The sequence below is a fragment of the Symphodus melops genome (genome assembly GCF_947650265.1).
Source record: "Symphodus melops genome assembly, chromosome: 2".
Lineage (NCBI taxonomy): Eukaryota > Metazoa > Chordata > Actinopteri > Labriformes > Labridae > Symphodus > Symphodus melops.
The window spans coordinates 7824885-7843915 of NC_136692.1; the positions used below are offsets into that span (position 1 = coordinate 7824885).

At 39.5% G+C, this 19031-nt stretch overlaps 3 protein-coding genes across 3 annotated transcripts; 2 read left to right on the forward strand and 1 right to left on the reverse strand.

The window, feature by feature from the left end:
* The first annotated feature begins 4029 nt into the window (after positions 1-4029).
* ufsp2 (ufm1-specific peptidase 2) lies at positions 4030-8711 on the forward strand. Its single transcript, XM_079372026.1, has 12 exons — positions 4030-4158; positions 4372-4462; positions 5001-5184; positions 5278-5344; positions 5919-6076; positions 6199-6391; positions 7014-7160; positions 7417-7581; positions 7676-7800; positions 7880-7956; positions 8232-8356; positions 8444-8711. The coding sequence occupies exons 1-12, from the start codon at positions 4156-4158 to the stop codon at positions 8528-8530; spliced, it is 1422 nt and encodes a 473-aa protein (XP_079228152.1). The 5' UTR covers positions 4030-4155; the 3' UTR covers positions 8531-8711.
* Positions 8712-10463: 1752 nt separating this feature from the next.
* cfap97 (cilia and flagella associated protein 97) lies at positions 10464-13553 on the forward strand (the record flags this gene model as incomplete). Its single annotated transcript, XM_079337625.1, has 3 exons — positions 10464-10616; positions 11168-11486; positions 13383-13553. The coding sequence occupies exons 2-3, from the start codon at positions 11193-11195 to the stop codon at positions 13551-13553; spliced, it is 465 nt and encodes a 154-aa protein (XP_079193751.1). The 5' UTR covers positions 10464-10616; positions 11168-11192.
* Positions 13554-14929: 1376 nt separating this feature from the next.
* On the reverse strand, positions 14930-17147 carry slc25a4 (solute carrier family 25 member 4). Its single transcript, XM_079338523.1, has 4 exons — positions 16947-17147; positions 15794-16280; positions 15551-15691; positions 14930-15437 (listed from the first exon to the last, which is right to left on the reverse strand). The coding sequence occupies exons 1-4, from the start codon at positions 17055-17057 to the stop codon at positions 15280-15282; spliced, it is 897 nt and encodes a 298-aa protein (XP_079194649.1). The 5' UTR covers positions 17058-17147; the 3' UTR covers positions 14930-15279.
* Between the last annotated feature and the right edge of the window lie 1884 nt (positions 17148-19031).

Genomic DNA, 19031 nt, shown 5'->3' on the forward strand with positions numbered 1-19031 from the left:
CTTTTGTTTATTTTAGACAGTTCAGGGAATGGTTCAGTGATGATTACACATGTTGGTTGATCATTTGTAAAAATGTGTGTCAAAAATAGATTTTATTGGCCCAGGTTAGACAGCAGCACTGCTGGATGGCCTTGTTTGGTCTGAGAGGAGCATTTTTAGTTGTATGACATAGTAAATCCATTTTAGATCTTAAATAATGAACAGCTTCGACAATTGGGAATTTCCTCATCTCTCTCAGGATAACGCTGAATGAGCCAGCTGCTTATGTTGGTCGTCTTTGAGGGAAGAGATCAAGTTGGTTCTGCCCACATGATTACAAAAAGTTTACATGTTAGAGTTGAAGTTAACTGTTATTGCATGGCCTTGCGGAACAGTCCTTATATTTCACTGCACATCTGTATGAGCATGTGACAAATAAAAATCTTGCATCTTGAAAAGGAGAAAACTTTAATAAGCTCCTGGTGGCCAACCTCAATGTTGGTTTGTAATCTTTTACTCCCCTGCAAACCAAAAAGGGTCCCTCATAAAATGCGCAGATTATTTGATGTGCCACAGAACTCAGGGCAAAACTGTGTTTGGAACACCAGAGCTAACTGTCCAGCCATCTCGAGGTGTGATGGTCCTACCTAACTTAACAAAACAGGAAGATGCTCACGTGATGTGTTGGCTGCCCATAGCGTCATGGTTGCATTGGGTAGATCGGCATTGTTAATACCTCGAGCTCACAGGATGTACTGATCCTAGGTCTATTGAAGTTGGCAATACGGGTTGTGGAGGCCGCTGAGGACCATATCAGTATGGTAAAGCATTGGTTGCCATATACAGTATGTGTAAGAAAATGCTCCCTACTGAGCACTCATCCTTCTTATTAGGACACAAGTATCTTGTGGTTATTTCATTTGTTTTATTTCATTATTTTTTATGGCATACAATGCAGAGAAATACTTTTTTTGCCTTCACAAATGACAACCGTTTTTAAAATGTTCATCATGTTTTACAAAAAAAAAAATGATACTGATATGGGTTCATTCTTTTTATTTTTATTTTTTTTACTAGTTTAGATGTCCAAAAACAATTCTTTCTATTTTATATAAAGGTAGCACTCAATAACTCCTCTTGCTTTTCCATACAAGAGTCTAATGCAAATGAGCTGCATTGATGTCCTGAAGCAGATCTTGTAGGCTTTCCTCAGGTCTTAGCAGCCCATCTGCCTCCACAGTGGTGACAGCTGTTGCCCATCTCACACCATGACCTACGGGAGACAGCATCACCTGTACCATCATGAACAAACCTCCTTGTCATAATCTTCTACAATAGACCTCATGATTAGTGCCAAGCTGGGTCCAATTTCTTGTTGTGTTTTATCAGAGGTTGAGAGACTGAGGGAAAAGATAATAATTTATGTAGATAATGAGCATTGACTCACAAAGAAGGGACTACATGTCTGAGATCATGGAAGAGGCATAACATTATTGAATAATTTCTCGCAAACCCTTTAAAGAAAGATAGTGTTGCATGTGTTGAGATCATCTTGTGGTGTCACTGCAGTTGATCACATGCAGGACTCTTCCTTCAAATGTTGCAGTTTGAGGGTGTTTCAGTTCATTGTTGCTGCAAATTTAGTGTCAAGATGGTGGAAAAGAGGAGGCAGTTCTTATGAGAAAACTTGAAAAAAATCGGGGAAAAAAATTAAGGAGGATTTTGAAAAAAAAAAAAGGTGCCTTCACACCTTCACTGGTTGTGGAAAAAAGTATCATTAGTATCTGTGTTTAAAGAGCAGGGCAGAGGGGGCTGCAAGTAAACAATAAATAGGTTTTGGCTGCTTTTTCGACACAAAAAGCAAATGCAAACTTGAGAAGCTGGAAACCTGGACTGACTAAATGAGAAAAATGTTCTGGCACGGACAATGTGGCAGAGCTGAGACTTTGCAGGAGTCTTTACTGTATAGATTAAAATAAATCTGGTGCGATTCTGCTCCAGCTCCTGAAAATGTATCTCAAATCTAACCGTATCTTTTCAAAAATAAAAGTATATTAACATTCCGTAATTAACACTAACAATTCTGTATTGTCCTTGCAACAACACAAAACCCCCCCCCCCAAAAAAACAAATGCCCCAAATATATTATTCTCATACATTCAATTACTGTTTTCCTTTTTATTCCATTGTAACGTCCGGCAATCTCTCATTTTGTCACAATTATTACACAACCAAATGATTTACACATCCAAACTTTGCTTACCTTCTCATGATGAATGTGTGTTTATAATGCAAGTTTCCACAGAGCCTGCCATATATTCTGTCACTGCACACACACTTCCAAAGACCTTAATACTGTGTTTATGATAGTCAGAGAGATAGCTAATCTTATCACAAATCAAGCACAGCACAGCATCCTTGCAGCCATGATGTCAGACCGTAACAATGTGTATATCCACTGAGTGCACTCAGTTCAGTTTAGATTGCAACATTCAGGTACATGAAGGCCTCTAAAAGATATAGTTATAATAAGTCTTCTGTGGCAATGCTACATTTAAGTGCCCTGGATGACTTAACTGGGGATTTTTAGCTAACAAAATAAGGAAGACATTACACATTTACACATCATCCTAGTTATTTGTGAAAATATTGTATGAGGTAAAATACAATGCAACCATATGATCTGTGTGCTCGTGAGTACCAACACTAAGCCAGATGTAAAAATTGGGTTTGTCTTGAAAAGTTCACTGATATATTATTTGTCCATGACTTTTGATTCTGATTTTTTTTGCTTGTGAAGGACCATCTTATATCTTATGCAGCAATCCTAACAAGCCCTTCGTGATGTAGTCCAGACACAAAGTTAGAACAAAATATCACCAACCTAAAACTGACCTCATTTTGTCTCTGCTTCTGGGCATGTGCTTTATTTAACTTTGCAATAATGAAAAGGAGTGTAGTTCATTTGAACAAATGGAAGTGTAACAAGGCTGTACCTATTAATGCAGTTCAGCCGGCTCTTTCACTTACACACATTCATGTATTATAGACATTTCCAAAATGCAAATACAAAGGTATATTATATCAAATTTAAATAGTTATTTGTTCCATTTACAAAAGCAGCCGTTGATAGTGAAGAATTTCTGTCTTTATATTCAAAGAGTTTCGGTTGTGAGACAAGGGATAATAGTGAGAGAGATCTCACTTGTGCATGCATGCAGCTACATACAATATATCTAACTGTGTGTCCATTCACACTGCCTGGCTGAGCACGCATGGCTGCCATGTATGAGCCTGAGGCAAACAGAAAAATGTGTTTCACAGTTTTCCTTTGTGTTGATTTTGACTGCTTGTATTCTTAATTCTTTAATAAATGTAATACAAAACCAACCAAAAAAGTAAAAACATGAAAATACAACAATATTGAGGCATGTTTTCAAGTGATGCATAACATGGGTGACATGAGCACTGATGCTGGACTAATGAGATATCGTATGCATGAGTCAGTTTCAGTAAAACACAACTAGCGCACAGGCATACTTAGCAACAGCACCAAAAACAGGTTTTATTAATCATGTTTTTAAAAATTAAATTTTGGCCTTAAAAGTGCAAAACATTGTTCAGTGTTTAATACTTGCTAGTATTATTTTAGTTGTTATTGAGTAATATACTTAACACAACTGTTTGTATTTAGTCTGCAAATCTGTATTTATTAATATGACAGTGTCTTAAAGTATCCCATCTATAAGTACTCAGGTACATTTAAACCCTGTAGTTTGGAGGTTAAAAAAAACCCGTCAACAACAAAAATAAAAACTTAATTAGACGTTTAGAAAGCAAAACCAGTGAATACGAAAAACTCATGTAATGCTTCAGAGAGGGTCAAAGGTTTAAGAATAACTCAACATAATTAGTTTTTTCCAAAACAAGAATGTGTATGTCCCATTGTCTGATTAACAAGCTGAGAACATTTTGAGTGGCTAATGTCGTTCAACAAAGTCTTACAATTACGAGTCGCCCTGAACGCACTATTAGTGGGCGGGGTCAGTGTGGTCCAATAGAATCCAGCCGTCAGAGACACGTTTCCTTCAACAGACATGTCAGCTCTCGGTGCATAGAGAACATTTATCTCTGTGATTTAACATTATCCAGCGCCATACATTATTTAACTACAACATGGTAAGTTCAGACGTAAATTAGAAAAAAACGTAACGTTCATGTCATCTTCGGTTCAGCTATATATCGCATTCAGCCTCCTTCTGAAGCTAAGATAACCGAGCGGACAGCCGCTCCTCAGTTTCCTGTTGGCTTTTAATAAAAGCAGAAAATAATAAAAATGTTTGAACACTTTATTCTTCAGACTCACACCTACTCATGTGTAATCTTCTTCAGGTTGTTTCTGACTCGCAGTCCGCGGACTCAGGGACCATCCTGCGTGTTAGAGGACCGCTGGAGTTCAAATGTCTCCTGGAAAGCACAGATGGTATGTTCATGGACAATTTTTATTTTTTTACTGTGATATACAGGTGTATAACTTTATTGTTAAAAAGTGGAAAAGCTGTCATTATGGAAACATATACACTGCTACGATTCAAAGTCCATCATTGAAAATTTAACCTCAGTAAAAGTCTGTTGTCATAATCCGGAAAGTGATATTCATACAAAAAGTTGTCATTGAAGAAAAATGGGCCGAGTGACAACTATTGAATCATTGCATCCATGCAGCAATGTCAAAACAACAATTTACTCAAAATCAAAATTTACTTACCATTTACTGAAAATCATCTGGAAATTCTAAAGAAAAAAAGTGTCAAGAGAATGTAATAAAATGAAATAATCTTCAAATTTAAAATCTGAATCCATGAAATGTTTGATATTCTGGCATTTCAAATCAAATATGTGTAAATGATTATCTAGAAAGTTGCTTATTTATTTTTATTGAAGTTTTGTAAATGGTGCTAATGGTACAGTTCCATGATGGTGCTGTATTGGTCTAATATTGCCTGTCTCTCTTGTTTCAGCCTTGCAAATGCACAAAGTCATCTCGAGAACATTTGAGACGCTTCACTCGCAGGTGAAATCTGAATCCTGTGTTATGAACGTCTGTGACAGTCCTGTTTTTATTTGGCCAAATCCCTGTTTTCACGCAACACCTCAAGATATAGCTCCAGACACACCGTGTGAGGATTTACAACAGTGGATACAGTAAATTGACTCTTTCTTTCTAATAAAGAATCATATTTCTTTTGTTGTTTTTGTTCATCTGAATTGTACTCAAAGAGTGTTTGTTTGTTTCAGGACAGATGGATTTGAGAGCACTGGCAGGAAATCTGCGAAAAAGAGAAGCAAAAAAAGCTCTACTGCGGTATGTACCTCTTTTTGAATCAAGATTGTTATATTAATACAGGAACACTTAGACATTCAGAACACTCCTCAGTTTCAACTGGCCTAACTTAGACAGGGTTGGATTGATTATTTTCATCATTGACAACGTCTTGTTTTATCGATTTTAATAGAAGGAAAAAAAATCAAATACTCATATTTACAAGCTTGAGCCATTGATAACGGAAATGATACGATTCAATACAAAGATACAGGAAATAAAGTAATTTATTTTCCCCTTGGGGAAATGTTTGTTGGACTTCACTGTTGTACACATTGAGCTGCATTTACAGTCGACTCAATAAATAAAAACAATTTATCAAAACAAGAATTCTTGTGTAAACAGAGAAGCACATGCCACTGTAAACCACAAACACATTTTGCACATTTCCCATATTGTAAAATATGTCATACTACTTGATTCTGAAGACGATTGCCAGATATACCACCATATTGTTTCAGCTCTTGAAGAAATTCCACTTGTGATTTCTTATGTTCATGCTGTCTATTAACGTGTCTTTAAGTTGAATTCACACTTATTTACGTATGTCATTCAGAGTGTTATAAATCTTCGCCTGATGATGGAAGTGACAGCAAAAGGAAGCCGTCTTACAGCCCCAGTCGTCTGCAGGACAGTCAAGAAATCTCACTTCTTGTGTACAACTCTTCCCATGGACTGTGTCGTCTGCACCTCCAGCAAAGACACAATCAAAGAGTATGTTTACCCACAAAAACATCACACTGTGTGTTACCAACCAAGCTCCGAAACCTCATCGTGTCAGTGTTCTTACACAGTGTAGAATGATTGTTTCTCATTTGATTGTTCTGATGTTGCAGCGCCTTTGAGCGTCTGATGGAGGCGCTGGGTCGTCAGCTGTGTGAGATGGAGAAAGTGATGCTGCAGCACATGAAGGGTACAACTCTGCTGGTACCTGAGCCGCTGCACTTTCTGCTTCCAGAGCCAAAAGGACTGGTGACTGTTGTTTACCCAGCAGGAGTGGCTGAGAGCCAGCTGGAAACAGAACGTAAGGTAAGAACCTCGGAGTGCTCAGTGTCATCTTGCTATTGTTCTCAATGCTGTATTAGCATGCTGATACATTCAACTGTTTATCTGGGGCACAGTTGTTTAAAGCTCCATGTTTTATCACAAGTGATGGAGTCTTAGTCATTCAATTGCATTTTAGTCTGTTTTTTCACAAGTCTTATTATTTTTCAAATTAATATAGTAATTTCAGTTGCTTTTTATTCATTTTAGTTCACATGAAATTTAAAAGAAATCAACAAAGATGTTTTTAATGTTTAATGTTTGCTGGCTCTTTGACTCAATCCACTTAAAAGTGTCTATAGAGTTCCTTGTATGGGCAATCTGGATTTGGCAATCTTAAATGTTGCCATCTGTATCAAGTTGATACAATCAAACGTTGCTTTGAAAAACTCGCAAAAATTAGGATGGGTTAGATTGATCCTACAGTGCAAAAGATGGAATTTCCAAAGCCAGATAATTTTGATCCTGATCAATCTATGGGAGCAGCTGACCCTGCAGACTAGCTGTCAGTGGATTCAATGTGTTATAATTACATGAAACACAAGTTCAGTACATTGCTTTTGAGCTGATTTCGTTCTATTTTACACAATTATCTCTCTTTACGTAGAAATTGCATCAACGGTTTGAGCTGCCAAATGACTGGCCCTATTTTAGAAGAGCCAATGCCTACCACTTTCCCAATGAGCCCTACAAAGATGGCTACCTCAGGAATCCTCACCTGGTCCTCACTAATCCCAGTCTGGACAATGGAAAGGTACGCTAATCACTCCAAGCTCCTGTGAGGAAATTTAGATTTTTTTGGGGGGGGATTTTGGCGCCCCCCTGTGGACCAAGGGGTGTCTTATTTTATTTCATTTTTCAGATTTTTACTGTGCATATAACTGATAACTTTGTCTGACTTTTTAATAGCCAGCCAAGAACTCCTCACATGAGCTTTATTTAATGACGGATACAAAAGACCGTCTCTGCATGGAGCTCTCACCTTTTGTCTTTTTACGTGTTTCTATAAGGTGTACTTGGTCCAGGGCATATACAGCTATCACCACTACATGCAGGACCACATGGATGACAACGGCTGGGGCTGTGCTTATCGCTCCCTGCAGACCATCTGCTCCTGGTTTAAGCAGCAGGGCTACACAGAGGGTCCTGTGCCCACTCACAAGGAGATCCAGCAGGTGCAGCAGTATTCCAACAAACATAACACACTCACAAAAATACAATAGAAACTTTTCAAAAAGTTGTGTTTAATGGGGGCTTTTTCCTTTTCAGGCTTTGTTGGATGTTGGAGACAAACAGGCATCCTTTGTTGGATCGCGTCAGTGGATTGGATCCATCGAGGTTCAAGCTGTTCTGAACCAGCTGCTTGGGGTCACTTCAAAAATCATGTTTGTGAGGTGTGTGGTCACATGTGCATGAAGTGTACTTTGAGTGATGATGTTTGTACATGTTCTAATAAATGTGTATTTTCTTTAGTCAAGGTTCTGATTTGGGTTCTAAAGGCAGAGAACTGGCAAACCACTTCCTCACTGAAGGGACTCCCATCATGATTGGTGAGCTGGATATCTGAACGACCACTTCTCCCTTTTTTGGTACAGGCCCTTAAATAAAATGTTACAGTAGTAAGGGGTCATTGGGGGGTTATGGAATAGCATTCATATAGTATCTCATCTTCTTAAATGGGGGGGGGAGAAGCCAAAATCAGTGGCTAGCAAAGGCAACGTTTCTTAATTAATGTTAACAAACACAGGCCTGATAAGATGATGGTGAAAGTTTTTCAAAGAACAAAGGCAGACATGTTTTCATGCCTTGTTTTCATGTCTTGCAGGAGGGGGAGTTTTAGCTCACACTATTCTAGGTGTGGCATGGAGTGAGACCACCGGGCAGATCCGATATCTCATCCTAGATCCCCATTACACCGGAGCAGAGGATTTACAGGTTATCACAGATAAGGTAACAGTCACACGCATCTACACTGGATGTATTTCTCCCATAATTTACAATACAGCATTAATTGTGTCTGTGTTTTATCTTCCTCAGGGCTGGTGTGGGTGGAAAGGAGCAGATTTCTGGGATCAAACTGCATATTATAATCTGTGTCTGCCTCAGAGGCCAAAGGTCATCTGAGCTCTCACAGATGTCCTTTTGGTATTTAAGTGAAGAATTGTGTGTAGTTTTTTTAACTCAGACATTTCTATGGTTCTTGTAATTAATCCCAATGCATGATCTGCTATATTTACCAGGCCAAATAAGAGTTGTATCTATGTTTCAGAATGAAGCGAACATTAAAATGAATCCCAACATGAAATACATTTTCTTTACTTCCATTATTGAATTAAAAACATGCTGGTGAAATACATTGCATCATGGTAAAAGGAGTAATTCTATTGCTACAGGTGATATCTAATCCAACTAACGCACCATGAAAGCAACAAAACAAGGCTGAGTCTCATTCAAATCAATTTATGTGTACTATACTGCTGATTTTTACAAATGAGAAAACTATACGTTCAACAGTACAGGTTCTTCAATGCTATGGTCCAAATGTACAATTAGTTGTTTCGAAGATAAGCAAACATAATTATGAAACTGTTTTATTATTAAATATGACTTTTTTTTCCTACAATCTCCTGGCTTAGTAAAGACTTAATAATGACCCTGTTACAAACAATCAAAAATATAAGAGATCTCTACCGATCAATTTTTTTTTCTTGTTTAGTATTCATCTGTAGCCTTGAACTCTGATAGATGCTAAGAACTCTTTGTTTTTATTGTTCCTCATTTACTGAAGAATCCAAGAACTGTTTGAAAGGAGCCCCAGGCGCCCTTTAGTCCCACTCATGACTATCTGCGAAGAGAAGAAGCTGCTCTTGATCCAGCCAGATCAAGCCCTGTCATAGCCCATTATTAGAAAACAATCAGTCCCTGTAATTGAGTTTTCATAATGAGTCAGTTGTCAAAGTCAGATGGATGCTTCTCTTGTCCTACCAGAAGCCTTTATTTAATTCAAATTTTCTTACACATTTCAGAGATTAGATTGATTGGTAATTTTGAGGATTTTGTCTCTCATTGTGATTTCTTATCCATGGGCTGATTATTGTAAGTATGGGGCTGCAGGAGAAATAACCCTATTCAATCCCCATCTCACCCCATCCTGCATTGGCATGTAAATTCTATGACAGTGACCAGACACAGGTTTATAAGATGGATTCACCCGAGGACATGGGCATTTCATTAGTGTGTGTCACTTGTAGGTCTGACATTGTTATTAAAAGAAAACCCGTGACAAATTGAAATTTCAGGGGACGCGCCATCAGATAATCCCTTTTCTTGTTAAAGGGTGTTCACTCAAGGGAGCAGTTTATTTAGAAAAATATCCCTAAGGATAGACAACATGACCTACTGTCTCTTCAGCTACCAAGTTTTATATGATTAGATACCTTTACCTGCAAAGACAGATCACCAAAGTGTAATGGTTTTTTTTTGTTTTTTTATCTCTCTGTAAACATGAGACAGATGCTGACACAGTTTATATAGCGCTGCCGAGGAGCCCAATAAAGGTTTCAGCTATTAAAACAAGTTTTCATAATTGATGCAGCAATGCAAACCATAGCTGGACTCCTCAGTTTGAGAATATTTGTGTAATATCATCAAAAACATTTAAATTTGAATCATGACATTTCATTTGTTCTTTTTGATAGAGGCTGCAATGTTTGCATGTTTGAAAGTAGTTTTTGACCTTGTAAAAGTTTCTATTGAATGAATCCTCGTGTAAGGTCAGCTTTAATTTCTATAACTTTCCACTGGATGGATTCTTTAGTTGCTGAATGCTAAACTGTCTGCTATAAATATCGTCCAGGTGTTTATGTCCTTTAAGGCATTTTTGGTTTCAAGTGAGTTTACTTTTCCTTACAGAGACTCAAATCAGAAAAAAAATAAAAAATAAAGAGCAGTCTGTAAATCGATTCCTTCTGTTTTATCTATCCTCTTCTTTGGAGCTCGACGACACAGCAACCGTTGCCAGGAAGTGACGTTGCATAGGCGTGTGACGCAACACGCTATTAAACGCATTGTTTAAAAAAAAAAAACCCCACTGTAACAATCACTCAGTGGAATAGGGTTTAATATGTTCGACTTTCAACATAACACATACTTGTAAGAAACAAAATTACTTGTAACGAGAAAATACCATTATCCTGCGACACTTCGACAGGTAGGATGTCGTTGTTCAGCTTAAGTTAGCTAGCCTATTTGGTCAGTTTAACTGTGTTTTGCTAGCTATCAAACCTCAGGCTTTTTACCGATTTCTTTAACTGTAAAACGATAAAGACTTGCTGGTTTTCATTTATGTTTTATTATTGTGTAAAACTTCCACCAGCTATTTCAAATCTGACTCTCATCAGAAGGAAACCCCATCATCAAGTCTGAATCTGTTTTTTTGCCAATGTGACTTTGTTTTTGTACGTTAATACTGGTTATAAGTGCAACTTGAAACAACTACCTGTAATGCACACATCTGATAATGTCATGCGCATGAATGTTTATTTAAATGTCCACGCTGGTAGGATAAATCACATAAACATGATTCAAGGGGTGTGCAAGTGGACTGGAGGGTTTTAGTGCATTTAATTTTTAAAAACACCAAGATGTTTAAAAAAAAACAAAACAACTATTTGTATTTACTGGTTTAAACCAAACGTGACTAAAAAAATCTATTCATTTTTATTTACCTTGTTACTTAACAAACCTTTCTCTTCCTTACAGGGTGAGTGGGGTCAGCAGCATCAACATGTTAAATCCCAGTGAATTAGAAGGTGAAGTGGATCATTCCTTCTTCGACAGTGACTGTGACATTAGCAGTGTCGATATAGATGGCCGGAACATGATTGAGAAATATCTGAACGATGAGAACGACCACCAACCAGTTCGTGAGAATCTTTATGGAAACCGGCCTGACGACATCCAAGGTGGCGTGTCCCCAAGGACTGAAAGGCCAACAAGACAGCTGAAGCCGCCAATTCGTCTCTATCACAGCGCACTCAACAGGAAAAGGGAACAACAACGCATTGAGAGGGAGAACCTGGTGAGACCTGTATTCTGTGTGGATCCACCGTCATTTGTGTATAAACACAACCGTAAACCTTTGCATTTGATTGCAGAATAAATTTGTCAGTATTCTTTCAAGTAATATTTATCAAATATGACTAAATGCATGTTTTATGTCCCTTTTACATTGCCAGTCCATAATGGGATATTTACGCCCCCCTGTTATGTTCTGCCTACAATTTAAAACGTCACAGAGATGTTATGGTGAGGTTCAGCAGCGTCCAGACAGGATCACTGTAAAATGGTGGTGACAGCAGAGTGTGTGTATGTGGAGCTCTCGCTGTGTCTTTACATGTTGTACCTCTCCTGCTTTTCCAGTCACAGACTGGGACACGCCATATTACACCATTAGACGCTAGGTAGCTATGCTATGGCGCTGTTGTTTATTACACAATGTCAAAATGAAGTGCATCAAATATTCATCAGAATGTGCGTTTTTGGGATTGTTAAAAAAGACTTGAAATGTTATTTGTTGTGTTCATGATTGGACTGATGAAGAATCAGGTTTTCTGTGCGAAGCCAATCGTGAGTAGGATTGTAGATTTTATAGGCAGTTGTAGTTAGTTGGCGTGGGAGGAAGAGTCCCTCTCCTGAAAGCAGACACGGATGGACTCGGACAGATGGCAGCAGGTGGAAGGCGTGCAGCAGCACCACCACAGAGGGACATTAGGAAAGCAGTTGAGCTTTAGCCTAGCCATTCACCCCAGTATGATAACTCTGCTTGACCGGGCCGTGTTCGCTTCACAGCGCCTGAGACAAGCAGCAGTTTAACAAAATGATTATAGAAACAACTGGCAGCAGGCATAGTGCGAATGTGTCCTCTGACTGACTTGTAGAGTAAAAACAGAAAACGTAACATATTTCATCTCGGACACCGATTTGTTCTTATCAAAGGTTTTGCATTCATCCTAATTTGCATTTTTTTTTTTTTAATCAAGGAATGTGTTCGGATCATATTCTGGACAGACTGTTCTCTCTCTCTCACTCATCCAACTATATGTTGTCAGGAGAACGTTTCTATTCTTAGAGTGAAGTAATTGAATCTACTGTGTGATCAGTGTATCCACTACTCACTACACATGTACGACACAAGAAGAACTACTTCTTAAAATGTCCAGATTGGTCCATTATGGATTCCATATAAATTCTGTGTGAGTTGTATTTGATTTAGAAGATTGGATTTCACCTTGAGGAGATTTTTTACAATATTCATAGACTGGAAATGCAGCAGGTGATGAAGCTGACTGCAATCAGAAAAGCACAGAGCCTGTTAATGACCTTCAGTGGATCTGTAACCTTTAGCACGACTCTCTCTTGACTGTGGAGCTTCTTTTTTTTTTTTTTTTAACTTTTTGCATCGCTTCAGTTGGAGCTTTTTACCAAGAGGTTTCTGCAAAGCATGCATGTGGGAGTGTGACTGCATGTATGACATATACAGCCACTTGCCTTCTCTTTAAGTTTCCTCATTGTGCTTGCTGTAAAAGCATCAGATGAATAAATAAGCTAACCGTAATTTAGCATAAAATACACTCTTTGTTTCATGGATGATATTAAGTCCAATAATAAGTTAAACATGTCATGGATCAAGTGCCAGAAGAAATATGATCAACTTCAAAGGAACTTACCCTTCAGGAAAAGACAGGACGTTATTCACATCAAAACGTCGGCTGCGTTTTCTGTTTTGTGTCTTGAATAACTCAAACTCTCTTCCAATTAAAACTTAAGGCTTTTAGCGCTTACCCCATATGTGCACGTCTTTCACAGTCACCGCAAATACGTCTGAACCTTAAGGATGACATAAGAAGACGGTAGTGTTTACATTTAATATCAATACTGTGGAAGGGACGCACATTACCCGCTGTGTTTCTTTCAGGCTTTTCTGAAGAGGCTGGAGTCTGTCAAACCTACACCCGGTCTAAAGCGCTCACAACAACTGGCAGACTACCAGCGACAAGCCGGGTACCTGCGAGGTCCTTGTTACCCTGATTTTACATCCAGGATGATGAAGGAGAGGTCTGCCTGCAACACACCTTCTTCAGGTTAGAACTCAAACCTTAAAATGCCTAAAATACCTAAATAGTCAGGAAAACATTTTGATTACATTTTCGCCTCGCGTGTTCTGCAGCCAAACATTTTAGACTAATAAACAGACTTTCTGTATTATTAGTACTACCTCGCCATCCATGTGTATACCAACAGCTAAAATCTGAAGAGCAGGGAATGTAATGACTTTAAGGTTACTTGTGAGGTGGCTGTAAAGACTAAGAACCACACGAGTGTCCAACCCTTGGCTGAGCGTTTTGTTTCCATAAGAACAGGGACACCAGCGGAAATGTGTGTAGCCGCGTAGTGTTGTCTGAATGTGATGATTGAACTGAGATAAACAAAGACTAGGAGCACGTGGCGCTGAGCTGCGATGAAGGCTGCAGATTGATCACACGTTGTCCGACCTGCTGCTGTCAGAGAGCTGCAGAGATTTGATTAACAGAAGGAAAGAACTGGCAGACGGGGAATAGGCAGCTGTGGATGACAGACCTTCTCTGAATGCTCTTCCTCATATCTTTTTTAACCTTGTTTAATGTTCACTTAAATGAATTTACTGGTTAACTGGACGTTTAAATGATTTTTCTTCCAGCAGCTTTACCGACTGTGTAACCGTTTACCTGTACTGTCGAGGTTACAGCCGAAACACTTCCAGATTAAAAAGAATTCTCAGAGTTGAACTTTGACATACATGATTTAAAGGTAATGTTTGGGATTGTTGATGTTTCATGAAATGGTCGACCTGTGGTGAGTTAATGTCTCTCTGTTGTCAGCACCAGCAGGTCCCAGGTCAGCCACTTCTGCCCACCCGCAGCTCCAGACCAGTTTCCGTCCCTGATGACTCCATACCGCGTACCAAGTCAAATAAACCAAGTTCAGCAAGACCAGCCTGGAGCTGACAGCGCTCGAGATCAGTTCGCGAACAAATCTATTGTTTCCTTTCTTCATGAACCTGTCTGTTTGGAAGGAGATGATATAGATGCCGCCAGCCAATGTTGGGGTTGTGCCAGAATATATGTAACAGAAATGAGTTTGGTGGTGCTTTACACATTTTAAAGGTTCCCATCAAATCCCCCAAAAATGCACTTTAAGCTATTATACCTATATTAACGTTTAGCCCAGTGCACGTGAGCGCAGCCACTTCAATCAGTGAACAATGAGATCGACACGTGAACACAGGTGTGTGCATGCATTCTGCTGCTTGAGCTTAATAGTTCTGTCATCCTGCCTGCCAGCTCAGTCATAATGTAGTTCCGTATTCAAACAGGTGAATATATATATATATAAATATATCGGAGTCAAAATGTCTGAATTAAGAAGGAATGTGCAACTTCAAGTGTCATGTTTCCATGACAACAGAGCATTCATGAAACAGAGCAGACTTATAAACCTTTATTCTTACGTAAAATGATGTGAGATTGGATACATTGATCAGAGTGGTCTCAACATTACTGCTTCCCAAAGTGACACTAACACGAGGAGGCTGGTCGTGATGTCATCACAACGCCTCAACTCAAAAATCTACTCGACTGATTGTGCGGTTTGACACGTGGTAGATAAGATATGTATGTACAGATTTCTGGGGTGGCGTGTTAGCCCAGGGTCAGGTAAAACCATACCTACCTGTCCACATTGTAATTCACCACAAGCTGTTATCACTCTATCACAAGAATTAAGACTTCAACCATGTTAAAGGGTTTCCTTGGGGGGCAAGATTGCAAAGTTTATTATGTAAACTTCTTGATCTCGTCGTACAGCACCAACACGAAGGCACCGCCCATTCCTCTGATCACGTTGGACCAGGCCCCCTTGAAGAAGGCTTTTCCTCCCTCGTCCTTTAAGATCTTCTTCCAGCAGTCGATTGTGCCCGTGTACATGATGTCAGCTGTGGATATGAAGACAGTGACAGTCAATGCTTGCTTAAAATACTTAGTTGTGCTGAACCCATCCAAAATCCAACACCATAGACATAACTTTACAAGTATCAGTGCCTCTCACCTCCTTTGCGTCCAGACTGCATCATCATACGACGTCTGACTGTGTCGAAGGGGTAGGAGATGATACCAGCAGCAGCGGTGACAGTCTGGGCGATCATCCAGGAGATAACAATGTGCGTGTTTTTCGGATCTGGCAACATACCTGCAAGGGAGGAGAGGTTAAAAGAGAAATTCACGAATGAACGAGGTTAAAAAAAAAGGGGGGGGGGGGGAGCAAGGGTCACGTTCATCCAGATGTGCCCACCTTTAGCTGTGTCGAAGCATCCGAAGTAGGCCGCTCTGTAGATGATGATGCCCTGCACAGACACGTTGAATCCCAGGTACAGACCCCTGAGGCCATCAGTTTTAAAGATCTTTGAGAGGCAGTTTCCAAGACCAGTGAACTCTCTCTCGGCTGTGCCCTTGCCGATGTCTGCAGCCAGTCTTGTCCTGGCGAAGTCAAGAGGATAGACGAAGCAGAGCGAGGTGGCGCCAGCAGCACCGCCAGATGCCAGATTACCAGCGAAGTAACGCCAGAACTGTGTTTTTTGATCCACTCCACCGAGGAAGACCTTCTTGTACTTATCTTTGAAGGCGAAGTTAAGAGCTTGGGTGGGGAAGTAACGGATCACGTTGGCCAGGTTGCCTCTCCAGAAGGAAATGAAGCCCTGCTCCTTTGGGATCCTCACCACACAGTCCATAATTCCCTTGTACTGCATGTCTGCAGTGATCTGTTTGCTGGCATGCTGGACCTAAAAGAGTTTATCAAAATAAAACATTTAACCACCAACAATGCTGATTTTTGTCTTGTGTAAAATTGTGCAATAAAGCTTTAAATTAGCAACAAATTTAAATATTTTATTTTAACATTAATAACACTGTAGTTTCATGAAATCTTAGTGGATGTCTAATATTTTCCAGCCATGCATTAGTGTGTAGTTGTATGCCTGGCAGTGCAAACTCCCGTCACTTGAGAACCAGCTGTGTATTAGATTACATGCTTCAAGTTAAATTTAGCAATTCATTCCCACTAAATATTACAGTGGTCATGTGCGATAAAGGACCTGTTATTAACTCAATAAAAGTAACAATAGCTCATAATCTTGAAAATTTACTACGTTTATTGACCGACATTAGCGAGCATCGTCAGATTCGCCACGTTTGCAGCAACATCGCAAAGTCGTGTGCGTAAAACCATCTCCCATGAGGACGTAGGACCTTTCACGTGCCCCTTGACCTTATGCACAAGCCCTGATCAACTCACCAGGCAGACAATTGAACTTTATAATTTATAAAACTAACCCAATTGTGCTCCTTAATGTTTGGTTTATTACTAACCGAACTTTTACGCACATTTTACGCACGACACAGTTACCATGCAGCCTCTCGCTGTGCAACAATCAGTTCAATTAATTTACCTGCAGCAACAGCTTGACTCTCTCAATGGGAGCGACAGCTGTTTTGGAGATGGCAGCGGCAACACCACCGGCCAAAAAGTCCTTCAAGAAACTAACCACTGCGTCCGACATGGTTGCAGAGTTTGAGACCCTTGACTGTTCCTAACTTTGACAAGGACCTCCTAGGAAATCCAACGCCCCTCCAAGTGGACGAGGCCCCCTCATCCACCCTAATATATGAGCAGCTTTTATCGCGAGAATTTTGAGTGATGGATTTGCATTCTGTCGAACAGATAAACGAGGCTGAATAAATATCCGAGGTGAAAGTTCAAGACGTGCGCCATGTTTCCTGAAATGAAAATTCGGCCAAGCCAGGGACGTTTAAAGGACACAATATGTTGATGAAGTATAATTCAAACAACGATTTAATTTAAATGTAGTCTAATTCTAGTCATGGTAAAGGATTTATCTTAAATCCTGCAGGTGAATTTTACTCATTTCCATATTCCAAATATACACGTGTGGGTCAAATTAGTGACCCAGAACCTTAAAAAGATAAGAAATCTGTGGCATTATCTCCTGAATGAGATCAACTTAGCTGCACATTTCATCCTCTGATCATCCTTCACAGTAACAATGTCTCCAGCATTTTAACAAGCCTGTCTGGAGTTTGACCCTGACAGAAACAAGGGGCTCACATGCAGTTTCACCTTTAACACACACACACACACACACACACACACACACACACACATTAGGCTATATGGAGCTTTTATGTGGTAAAAGATTAAAGACTGTTTTCAGAGAACGAGGATGTCGCCTCCGTTTCAAATAAAAACCAAGAAAGGTAAAAGAGGAAAAATGAGAATGTAATTCAATCTCCAAACTTGGTCAAATGTATTTTATTTCAGTATGGCCTTTCCCTATCAACTTAATGACAGTTGAGCAACACAGTCATTTTGGCACCTGTTTAACTCTCGCGCCGAGTCAGCGGGAGGCAGGACAGAGAGCTGCAACATGAAATACTGTTTCCTTTCAAAGCAAATGGCACCATTACTTTAAAACACATGGTTCCAGTAAATGTGTTGTTAAACAGCCTATTTGATCAGAAATTCTGGCTGACTTGACCATTCGGACGTTATGCACCGTGTGTGCGCAGATATGACCCGGAAAAGTGACCCAGAACCATGTGATCCAAAACGCTGCCAACTTGGCTTCGTTTTCTTTCCACTGTTGAGATGCTGCACATAACGTACTGCACCCTCAAATCCATCATAACCTTATTTTGGATTACGAGACATCCTTTTTTTTAATAAGACAAATGGCTTTTAAGAGGCTATAAATTATACACAATTATAAATCAACACATTCACTGGTGCCGAGAGCTCAGTACAACTTTAACAATAAGCCTTCTTCTTTATCAACGAACTAAGTTAAACAATCGTCACAGAAGAGTCACTTTTAAAAGACTACTAAAAACAACGTAAAGTAAAATGTAACCACTCCTCTACTAGCAATAGTAGGCCCTACTACTCTCTTCCCCTGTAGGATTGTAACTACCACTTAAGAACCACTGGGTGGCGCTGCTACACTTTTTCTTTTTTTCTAAGGCAAGATCACAGTAAATATTAGAAAGGTAAATCCTAAGGAGACTACTACAAAAAATCATTAATGAACGTATGTAAAGACAGCTTGGCCTGTAATGAGCAGTATCAGACAGCATAGATGTTTTCCTTGTAAAATAATTCATGTTTGCATTGTTTTGTAGATTTATCTCTCACTAATAATATTTCTATGCTGGATGTAACTGATACGGTAGACTCCATCGCCAACAAGATAAATGTTGATGCATCGTGATATGATCCGACAGACTAAACTGTGTTTACAGCTTCTGTTCTATAATTGTCACTGTTTTGTAGTTCTCCATGATTCTCTACTGTCTCAAGCAGTCAGTGGGGGGCAGTAAAGAGCTGAGGTTACATCAGAGGGCATCACTAACATCCCCAGAGTGCAATAGTGGTACCCAGTGAAACAGGTGCTTTAACTCATTTACTCCACACCCAACTAACAACAATACAAATAATGCACCACTTTGCTTGTCCCCCA